General features: G+C 41.6%; 1 protein-coding gene across 1 annotated transcript; it reads right to left on the bottom strand.

The window, feature by feature from the left end:
* Positions 1 to 1650: 1650 nt before the first annotated feature.
* LOC133016621 (ethanolamine-phosphate cytidylyltransferase-like) lies at positions 1651 to 11183 on the bottom strand. Its single transcript, XM_061083521.1, has 12 exons — positions 10863 to 11183; positions 7449 to 7537; positions 6486 to 6647; positions 6191 to 6342; positions 6057 to 6098; positions 5801 to 5939; positions 5440 to 5522; positions 4774 to 4851; positions 4330 to 4395; positions 3437 to 3502; positions 2540 to 2628; positions 1651 to 2071 (listed from the first exon to the last, which is right to left on the bottom strand). Exons 1-12 carry the CDS (start codon positions 10997 to 10999, stop codon positions 1957 to 1959), a joined length of 1218 nt encoding a protein of 405 aa, XP_060939504.1. The 5' UTR covers positions 11000 to 11183; the 3' UTR covers positions 1651 to 1956.
* Positions 11184 to 12285: the final 1102 nt, after the last annotated feature.

Genomic DNA, 12285 nt, shown 5'->3' on the forward strand with positions numbered 1-12285 from the left:
CAACAATAACCTGACACTCCCATGTAAATCCAGGAATATTTAAGAAGTAGGTTATAGTCCATCTATCTATCTTTTTCTCTGTTTTTGTCCTTTGACAAAAACTCGAGTAAATTTACTCAATTACTTGACTTATGCTTCTGCTTACACTTCATTATTGTTATCATTAGTCTGACACCCGAGTGTTAAAAAACAGTTATTGTTCCGTTTCCCACCTACTGTGGTTTGTATAGAGAGGTCACTGTGTAAAATAAATGTCCACTGTTTAATGTAGTAAATCAGAACAGTGGAAAAACACATTAAACTAAATGTAAAATTGTGGAGTGGGCAGCAGGGCACCTGACATGAAAACCACTGTGCTCTGTCATGTGCCTCAGCTGAGTGACAGGATCCTTCCTGCAGAAGCTCCTCCGGGACGCCCGGGCTGGAGGATTAAAGGCTCTTTGTGTTGACAATGAAGTGACGGTTTGGTCTTTGTTCAGATCTGGGATCAGTGTGAATGGGACAGGAGCAGTCGGATTTAGCAGTTTCCAAGTGACTGTGGCCTCATTTCAGTGACTCAGTGAACCGTGACTTTGTGCTGATCCAACAAAGATCCGTCAAAAGGCTGCACTACATTACGCAACGGGTGTAAAACACACATCACACGCACTTTGCAATAGTAGCAACATATTTAAACAAGGGGAATTTACACATTGTAATATAGTTCTTAAAAATATCCACTGTATAATATTTTGAATATATATTTATTTCTCTGGCTGCCACCATCCCACCTCCAACCCACACAAACACTTTGAAAAAACACGCCGTCGCGCTACAATTGACAATTCACATCCAGGTAATGTGACTCGTATGATGAGAAGGAACAGACTATAACCTTCAACAGCTTCAACAGTTAAACTGGCTCCCTAATCCTTACATTCATGGATGGTTTTGTTTAAAGGATAGGAGGAAATTCTAGTTTTTACATTTTTTGTAACACATTACTTGAATGTAGACTGAAGAAAGTAGGACTAAACCACAGTTGTAGAGACAGAAGTTCAAACGTTTTCATACAATTCCTCTGCATTAGCTATAGCTTCAAGAAGGAGGCACTACTGTAATTAACAGTGCAAACACTTACTAACCTCACTCAAAGCTCTCACACACACACACACACACACACACACACACACACACACACACACACACACACACACACACACACACACACACACACACACACACACACACACACACACACACACACACACACACACACACACACACACACACACACACATGGTGCAAATTCATGTCGTTAAAACCCATGGTTAAAATCAAGAAGACTAATCCACTGATCAGTAATTATGTTTCCTTCAGGATGGACGAAATCATAAAAATTTAAATACATCTCCATCCTCTATCTGTATTAAAAGAATCCAACCTCACTGACTTAAACTAATTGGATTTAAAATTTAAAAACAAAACTGACAATAATAAAAATCCTTACAATTTCAATAGGGCCTCTCACCATTCGGTGCTCGGGCCCTAATTACATTAACATTTTGTCCATAACTTACAGATGATTAAAAACTTAACATACTTAACACAAATACAGGCTCACGAGGTTGAGTGAATACATGGATACAAACATAGATATTGAGCAATGTGTGAAATGTTTGGATTCTTTGTATTCTTGTCAAGGCAGATCTAATCTAATCCTGTACAGGCTGGACTAGTGTAGAGAGAGAACTGGAAGAAGCTTAAAGTGTGAGGGAGACACTGCCTCACCAAATGTTAAAAAGCAGGATTCTGTGTCCAGTGGACCGCTAGAGACCGACTGGTCCCCAGTGGTTGTTTCACCGGCAGCAAGGCCTTGTTTAAAACAACATGGACCATCTGTCTGGGTGATTTAAGTACGACGTCTTAAAGCTTAAATCAGACAAAGAGCCAGTTGGGTCCAAGTCTGAGGTTACGTTAGTGAGCATTCTGGGCAGCAGCATCGCTTTGCTCCTGTTCTCTCTTCTTCATCGCCTCGATCACCGCCATCTCCTTGGCCTCCTTCTTCTGGTTCCTGGCCTCAAACAGCAGCCTGGAAATCAAGACATGTGACCTCAGTAAACTAACAATCAGTCCATAATGAGAGGATTCAAATGAAGATGACGTGGAAATGCAAGAGTAAATCCCCTTTTGCACAGGTCAAATCCCCCACTAACACCTGGCTTTTGTCTGCAATGAGAGTGGATACAATCAGCGTTCACTCCCCCCCCCCCGCCAATCGACTCTGCAGGAGACACTGGTTAATATTGGCTCTGGCTCCGATTGGCAATGATGGAAATGACACATCTGGGGGAATGCACTAATTTTGCAAGACAGCGCGGTGAGAGAGGGTCTTAGTTTTCAGTGTGTTTGCGATGAATATGACGCATCGGGTAAAAAAACGGAGGTAAACTCCTCTGCTGGGAATGGAAAGGGAGTCAATCTGCATTTTTTTGCAGGTTTATCAGCATATAACTAGTTATTTTGGTGTAAAAAAGGAAAAGAGTTGCAAGACCCTGACCTGTTTTCAATGATTCTCTTGACGATGTCATCGGTGGTGAGATTATTGCTACTATCGATGGTCCTGAATACCCCCCTCTTCCTGGGCTCCTAAAGACACAACACACCACTGGTTATTTCAAAACAAAATATTCCACATTTCCCTTTGTCATCCAACGTGTGTGAGGACGTCAAACCTAGGAGATGTTTTAATAACACCTGTTACAATTTAACAATGTAGAGCTCCTGTGAAGTTTATTATAGTTTTCTAAAACCAGAATTGAGCAATTACACATAATTCCTAAGGGTTGAAACAATAATTGAGAACAATAATGGGAGTATCAGTGAACAATCCGGGAGTGGTCACTGATACTGAGGGGAAAACACCACTTTTATTAAACTACTTTTCATCACCTATGCTAACAGTTATATCTGAATTCCTAATAAGACAAACAAAATGAAACAATCCATCTACTGTTGTTATGAAGCACAACTGCGACTACAAATGGTTTTCTCAAGTTTGAATCTACTAGTTTTTTTTAAGTCATTTTGTACAAGTGTATCTTCCAAACAAAAGCAGTTGGAAATTAATTGAACTTTTAATAATAAAGTTGTTGTTTCTCTTCTGCTTTATAATTTATGTTTGCTTAGGCAACAGAAATACAACTCAAAGCAACCATCTGGTCCGTTATCATCATTCACCGGACTGTATCCAGTGAATGATGAAACATTGCATTGCTCAGAGCATTCTTGAAAAGGAACATTAGGATTCACATATTGGGATTTTTAAATGCTCACTCCATGACTCTATGACCATATTTTGACCTTGGAATAATCTCATACTTGAAACACATGTAACATATCTATGCAGTCATACAGTCGTAGGTGTTGCTCACAGACAGTAGGAACCTGTACTCACAGCGTACGGGTCTGAACCATCCTTGTCAGGAAACACCTCTGTCTTGCCATGACACACCAGATCCACCTGCGCAGTTAAACAGACACACCTGGTAAACCCAACCATCACACAAACGGCATTCTACATATCTGTATATCTACAAGTGTGTTCACTGAGGAGTAACTGAGGGGCCCTGTGCTGGCAGATGTACATGCAGATCCTCATTACTTACTAAATATAAAAAACTAAAACAGCAATGCTCGCTCTTTGCCACGACCTTCCCCTCTGCCTGAGGATTCAACCGATGACTTTGACAGTGAAAGCCCCTCTGCGTTGGTCATTAACAGGCCCAAATTTAAAGTCCGGGGGAAGAAATTAAAAAACGTGTGAAACCTTTATCAAAATTAGTAAACTTCTCTGAGTGCAAAGGGGTCAACAAACAGTTTGAATTTGGGATAATGATGTACAAATGTTGATATTGCTTTTGTAGTACATAAATTCACCTTTATATTTATGATCTTGAGCTTATATTTCAACACTTCCATAAGGGGGCGCCACTGTATTGGATGCCTTTTAGTCTTGGGTTAGCTCTTTTAAATGCAGTTCCCACAGATTGAACTGAAGTTCTGCTCGACACTGTTTAAGACACTTTTGATAATTTGTATAAAGTTCTGTGTCGAGAAATTATTTAATGCGTGAAAAATTACTATGCTGCCAAAAATATTAAAGTAAAACTCCACAGTATTTTATAGCTCCCTGCAAATCAGAAAAGTAAACAAAGCTTATTCAGGAATCTGACCGATGCTATTGCTAAACTGTTGTTGATCTCTACAAACTATCTTTATTAAATTAAGCTATAAATACTTTGATAAAAATACTATGATCAGACTTAAAACCACACAAAGTCAACTCACCTTAAAGTGATCCAGAAGGTCTTTGCCCACTGCGTAGGGTGCACCAATCACAACCTCTGACACATACTACGGACAAACAGGAGGACAGCGAGAGGAAAAACAGATTCATTTAGTTGATTTTTAAACACTCCTGTTTAAATGTCAATATTTGTCAAAACTGCTCACTTGTCCAATTCAGCCAAATTCTGTACCTCGTCATGAAGTGCAGAGTAAATTAAGCGGTTATAGGATTGTATAACATGTTTCGTCTTTGTGTAACATTCTCATAAGTATTTTGAACTTCAACACAAGCTCACACCGGGTCCAGATGGGGCCACAGAGACACCTTGTTCTACACTGATGGCTGACCAGCAGGAAGAAGGGGGCACAGAGCCAAGAGCACACAGTGTGCGGAGCAGAAATTTATCCTGCTGTGCTGAACATTTTTTCAGTGTTTGAACTCACCCGACAGGCCAAGACACTCAGTGTTCTCTCGTGGATGTTCATGATTGGATAGTTCTTCCCCTTGTACCGATTCACTTCCTGAAGAGAGAGAAGAGCTCCGTGACTACTTTTACATTTGTATCCTTTTGATAAGCTGCTAACACAGTAGGTCTAATAGTGCTATGGACATTTCTACACATCCAAACTTTCCAATACCTCTTTTACACCAACATTGTCTACATGGGTTTTTTAAACCTGCTGTAAGAAGGCTATTGACTCCTTTCCCGTTGCCACTGGGGGGGATTGCATCACTGTTTTTCCCCCACGGTGTGTCATGTTCAATGTTACACACTTACAACTGAGGTGCTCTTTCACCTTGTTTACTGAGCCAGAGCTGATAAAACCCTGTGTCTACTTTAGGGTAATTTACCATGGAAGTTAATACTAGTTACGCCATTCCCATTGCAGACAAAAGCCAGATGTTAGTGGGATTTATTTTTGACCAGCGAAAAAGGAGCTTTAGGGTTAAGATGGTCTTTTTCACCATCTAGTCGTCTGGGCTGCTCTTGTTAACTTGTTCCAAATGTTTCTCTTGGAACCAACTGGCACAGAAGGGAGTGGTGAATTTCTCACCTGTTTGTGTGTTTGTTGAGATGTGTGTGAGTGCATGTGCGTAGTTAGACGTACCTGGTCAAAGTGCAGACCTACGATGACATATGGCCTCTCTGCCTGCTTATACACCATCTCTAGGAAGTCAACATGGCCAATGTCTGTGAGGAGGTTGTGGTCAAGGAAACAACTATAACATACATAGAAGAAATACTGTTAATACTGAGGTTACAAGCAGGATTACACAAAAAAACCCTCAAAGGATTTCTATGACATTTTGTGGAGGGTGGAGCATGGCTCAATTTTGGTGTGGATCCAGTTCAGGTGGGGGGGGGGGTAACCTTGAACAAAATAAATCTTGTATGATTGGGGGAATGATAATTATGTGTGTGTGAAGTTTGGTGCAGATCCTAATAAATATCTGGATCTATAAGGATACGGAAGAGGTCAAATGCTCCAGCCACATAGATGATGGTGTCATCTGGCTGCGGCTCTTTTCCTGAGGCAAACTGGATGATCTTCTGGGACGTCTGGAGGAACTGGGACACTCCAGTCCATGGACTGTGGCCTTTTGGACCCTTAAACACAACACACATACAGTACTGAGTCATAGTGATCATATGGCCAACGTGGCATTGGCAAGGTGCGATAAATACTAGGATTTATTTATATGATAGGGTTATAAAAAGACCTACCTTTCCAAAGTTGTCTGTATGCTGCTGGTAATCTGGGTTATCCTGCAGAAGTTATAGAAGAATATCTTATATCAACAGCAAATGAAAAACAAGCAACCATTGTCCATACACTGAATACAGACGCACAAACTCACCATGTTGCTGTGATGGGCTTTGGTCATGAGGAGCATTCTTCCCACCAGGTCAGTGGTGGAGACACCCTGTGTGCGTTTACACTCCCGGTAACGGCCTTCACGCTTCACCTCATCATATGTGTCCTTGCCGTCTACCGTCAGCGTGATGTCATCTGGGAAACAATGACATTGATTCATCATCAACAACAACATCATTTCATCACATCTGGACTTTGATCACATCTCTATAAAGGATGAGACTCATTGTATTAAAAACATAAAACAGGATTTAAATAGCAGACTTCAGGTGATTCACCTCCATGCACGCAGAAGTCACAGTTGTACTTGTCCAGAGTCTCCAGGGTGGTGACGTAAGGTGCTCCTTCCACGATCTCATCCACCCACTTGATGGCTCGCACCATCTTGTAGCGCTCTTCCTGAGTGAAGACCGGAGGACCCTTGTGCTTGGAGATCTCCGCTTTGAGAAGGGGCACAGGAAAATAATTGTTTATTACTGGTGCATCACAAACACATGTATGGTCAGTAATGAATCATGAAGGTGGTAGTCCTAACTTTCAACAGGTCCATCTTTCCTTCATAACATTTTTGTTACACTTATCCTATGAATAAGATCATCTTGCATATAATAGTGAGTAAAAATTCTCCGTGAATCCAATGCACATTAGCCAAGTTTTTGTCTGCACTAGGCAAAAACTACATACATACACACTGCTACGTTTTAGCTTTAAAATGCATCACTATTGCTACATTATACCTGAAGTCCACACGACTCAGCAAGCACCTAAAGCTGAGAAGTTTGGAGACGCAAATTATCAGTCATGACCCCACTAGCAGCAGGGAAAGCAAAATATGGTGAACAGAAAGGTACTGTTTCTCTTTATCATTGGTCAAAGAAAAGAAATCCCTCATCTTATTTTCCACCATTGCTTTATCTAGAACGTAGTATTTTCTTTAACCAAACAACAAACTGCAGAGTAGACAATCCCCTTCCTGTTTACCCAGACGTGCACATACCCAGTGTATGTGAATGGTCAGATGAAGATGATATACATTTTCGGAAGTGTTGGTACAGACAGGGATTATTACAGATGTGGAGCAAAACTGCTCGCATTATCTAAAAGTTGCATTGCCTTTTGTTATAAAATATATAATAACAGCACGTGATTGTGGTGTTCCAAAACAATCAGTTATGAATATTTAATCTGTGCAATGACTTAAAAAGTAGTTTTATAAAAATATGTGCATGTGGTAATTTTACCATCTGTATGTACTCCAGCTATGAGGTAGTCTCCCATGGCTTTGGCCTGGCGTAGCTGGTTGGAGTGACCATAGTGAACCATGTCATAACTGTGGAGACAGAAAAAAAGACGTCAACATCATTAGCCTAGAAACAATAGATACTGCAAACACTCAGTCAGTAAAGAAGTAAACACACATAACTATAAGGTGTGTGGCCTTCACAATTAGACCGTTATTCAACTGAAGCCCACACTCACAGCACCATTGTCTTTTAAATGTCTTTCAGACACCATTGCATGATAACTTTACTGTTTAACTTTGTCCAATCATTAGTATTTTCTCTTTTGACTGTGACCTCGCACCGTCGAGCACAGTGTTGCCTTATTTACTCCTGTTAATGGAGCTCTCCAGCAAAGGTTTTTTTCCTCATGATTTTCCTGTCTGACGTTAAGCATCTTTTATCTGAATCCCAAAACAGTCTGATAGCCACAGAAAGAGAAGCCACTGTGGGAATACAGTAACTTGTGGGGATCTAAATAACTTAATGGGATGTGGGAGAAATGATAATGGTAAGTGAGAGAACGGTAATGCCCAAAGGCACTATGCACACAATGTGCCAATGTTTATTTGCTTTCTATCATTCAGTAACTTCTACAATCAGTATCCAGTGTTGGCATTTTCTTTTCAAATAAATACATGTTATCTGATCTAACTGCAACACATTTAAACTCTTGTCAGATTTTTACCAAAAGAAAAAAAGAAGCTGTGTTTTCCACTGATATTTTGTATCACTCGGTTTGAATTGAATCTGCAGGGATGTTTCTAAATTGATCAAAATGTGCTTGTTTTTCCGCACCCTGCAGCTTAACATTCCTGAAGTGACTGAACATTGAGGACTGCCCCGTCATTCCACAGAAGAGCCGCTGGAGCAAGGGGGCAGAAAAGTGGTTTAAATAATTTATAAGCCGGGTGGGCTCATATTACACATTTATACTTTATACTGCTAAGAGATCTCAAAGGACTTAATATAAAAAAAAGTTACATAGAGTGCTAATTAAACCTCACTCTCATTTTAGATATCTAAGACAGCTATTAAAGGAAGTAAAATAGTACCTATGCTAGCAAATGTCTGTCACAGCACTTCCAGTGGCCAGGCCTCTCCTCTGTAATGACATTAGCACAAGCTGCTGGTCTGAATTTCCTCACCAGTAATCCTCCAAGCTTGCTGTAATCGGGTCTTCTTGAGTGACGTATATGCAGATCAGATGTTTGTCAATGATTGTCAATTTTGCAGTACAGGGGTACAACTTTGAGAGTTTAAGTACTAACACTGTAAGGTGTATTGGTGGATTATTTACCCCTATAGTATACATTTTACAACTTACAATCAATTAAATGTTATTTAAATGTATCTGGGTGCAGTTAGTTACAAATTAAAAAATACGTTTTAAAGTCTGGAAAGTGAACAAATGTTCACATACTTTATAGTTGAAAAATTAATTGATGGAACATGGTAATAATCAATAGAAATGGTCTGTTAGAGTCTTGTTAATGAAAGTAGTAACTGATGTTCTGCACCACACAGTCCAGCTCCTCCTGGCTTATTAACATCTTTCATTATTTTCTGCGATAATAATTTATTTACAGATGCCTTAGCTATATGTCCTGTACCACAATGGCTCCCCTGAACTCAACAACTGTTACAAACTGTCATCTTTGTGTTGCAAAAAGAACAGTCTTACATTTCATTTGAACCGATATGCTTCTCTTTCTCTCCCTTCTGTTTCATTGGTTATTAGATGGACGCCCTGTCTCAATCGGCCTCCTCTGCTGCCCACTACATGCTGCGTTTACATTCTCACACTGGACAACATGTTCACTATGTCAGTTATTTATAACCTCCACAGGACATGTCAAACCAGCTATCAGTGACTCTGAGACTTTGTTGTGCAGTCCAACAATGAATTATTGCATTGCACGTTAGGAGTTGGTTTTCTGTTCAGCTGCAGCTAAATCCTATGAGGGTCAGGGCCTTTCAGTCACAAATAACATGTAACTGTCTGACCAATGGGGGATATGAGGCGGTTACAGCATGACAGACAGACAGTAAATAACTAATCTTGGCATTCCACAGTCTATCAGGAATAACAACATAAACACTGTCAATAAATGTCACGAGACAACACAGCCAAGACTTGGCAGGGATTCAAATGACAGGGCAGATTTATGGATGAGGTATACACGCAGCAGATGACATCTCTACTGTTTTCAGGAATGCAACTGCGGCCACATCCTGGTTCGTGGTGGCATGCGATTGTAGAGCAAGATTAATACTAGATTGCTTACACTATTACTTGCATCATTACAATTGTCTTTGCTGCTACCTTCCTCTCTGTCTGACATTCTCTATTGCATAAATGCTTTAAACATCTCACATCTCTTTTTATGTTTGACACTGTCTTTTCTCATGGCTTTTATAAATATTGTTATTTTGTTGCTCTGTTATAAACAACAACTACTGCCTTTCTGTCCGCCCTGGGAGAGAGACCCCTCCGATGGGGCTCTCGCTCAGGTGACTGTGTTTTTCTTTCTCCTGATAAAAGGTTTTTAGTTTCGGTCAAATTGTGAGTCCAGATTATTGGCTGATTTGATTGGTTGATGAAGGTACATATCAAAGCTGTTTGACATTTCCTTTGAGTCATGCCTGCTGCACGCACATTTACATCCAGCATCTGTGACACCTGTGCAGGAGACAATGCAATGATCACAGTTTGTATTTAGTCTGGATATAGTTGAAGTAGTTACACACACACACACACACACACACACACACACACACACACACACACACACACACACACACACACACACACACACACACACACACACACACAGAGAGAGAGCAGAGCAGCCTCAGAGGCTATGTGAGATCATGAACAGACAGGACCTTGTCCCGAGTTTACCCCCCCCGCGCCTCTGCGCCGTACAAACTGGTAATAACAGCGTTATGACAGCAGCAGGTGGACGGGGAGGACACGAGGCACGTTGCGAATGGAATGGTCCAGGAAGTGGGGGCAAACCAGTGGCTGATAGACGTGATAACATCTGTGCTGCCTCGACACGCCTTCAAATATTTGGGCTGGGCTGCGAGCACCAACAGAGAATGGACAAAACAGTAGAACCAGCCAGAATTGTGCTATTTTGAGACGCTGGCTTAAAGCAGTCCGGCAGTTAAAGGAGCTTTGCACGTTGACACAGTCCAGACTCCTGTTGCTGAGTTACTGGAGTGCCGATGGGAGGAGCTAGCTAGCATTAGCACGCTAACCCAACCCGGTCCCGTCGGTTATGGCTAACGTGCGTGTGACTGCGCACATAGAAATGAAGACGAGCGGGGGGAGCAGAGCTATATGAACCCGGGGGCATGGACACTCACCAGCCGTCGCACCACAGACGGACGACCCGCTTCCTCTTCTCCGGGCTGCTCACCGGGCCAGCGGGCTCACCGCAGCCGGCTCCGTCCCGCCGCTCGTCGGCTGCAGCTCCGTGGTGGTGGCTGCCGTTCTTGATCATTTCTCCGGGGCTTCGGACAAAGAGCTGAGTGTGGATGAGAAGAACCAGAGGTAGAGTGAGTTTGAAGGTCTCCAGGCGGGTCTCAGCCCCGGGTGTGTCAGCGAGGCTGTGGGCGGAGGGGACGTCTTCTGCTCCGCTCTTCCACTGTGTCCGTGTGTCACACTGCGCGGAGCCAACGCCTCCACGGCGACGTCACATCGGACGGGCCCGCTCACGCTGACGTGGTGGTTACGTAAGAAGCGCGGTGCTGCTGATTGCGGAATGCCTCCTGTCAACGCCCCCCACCCGAAAACACACTGAGCTTCAGAGGACGACTGTAAATAAACATGGCGGCATGCTCCTGATGTAAATAGAAAGTATTTAAATAGAAAGGGCCCACTCTAGGGCAAAGAAAAAACACAATTTGGTCAATTGAGATGAAACACACTCGTGAAAGCACCATGTGGGTTATTTACTATTAATTTTCACCTACATTACACACTGAGCCTTTAACCCTTTGATACACAACATGGGTCAAAGGTGACCCGATGGAATTTTAATTGTAAATATCTTTGCAATAAATTTATTTCATCATTCAGAATGCCAGGAATTCCTCAATTAACTTATTTTTATTTGTCCTTTTTTACTTTTTTAATAAAAATCATTTTTGTATCACTACCCTTCTAAGGTAGCCTGGATGCCAGACGAACTTAGCCCTGCCCACAACATTTGAGGTCGGGAAGTTCGGTCTGGTGTCGCTCCGTTGGGGAGAAATTATGCCCGAACAGAAGCTGTTCGGACCAATCAAATTGTCAGGGCGGGCTTTATACGATGATGGACAGATGATCAACAGAAACCATGTCACCAAAGAGCGCTTGGGTTGAATTTGTTTTCAACAAACATGCCTGCCGCTGGAGAGCTGAGATGTGTCGATGCTGCCATTGAGTCTGTTTTAGAAGACATCGACAGCGCATTAATTTTGAAAGAGGAACAGAGAAACGCGATCAAGGCATTTGTAGATCAAAAGATGTTTTTGCCGTCCTTCCTACGGGATTCAGAAAAAGTTTAATTTATCAGCTGGCCCCTGGCTTATTAACCGAACATCGGGAGCAACAAGTAAGTATATGCTTGAAAAAAATGATTAACTGCATTAACTTGCTGTATCTTTTAAAATCTATTTATTTAATCATTTAATATAACAAAGTATTCATTAAAATATCTTGTTTTTGACTACCACAAGTCATTATTTTCCTTTTCTCTGTCTTAATTTTTTAACTAAAATATTTTTTGTATTACTACATCAAGTT

This window comes from Limanda limanda, chromosome 2 (genome assembly GCF_963576545.1).
Source record: "Limanda limanda chromosome 2, fLimLim1.1, whole genome shotgun sequence".
Taxonomy (NCBI): domain Eukaryota; kingdom Metazoa; phylum Chordata; class Actinopteri; order Pleuronectiformes; family Pleuronectidae; genus Limanda; species Limanda limanda.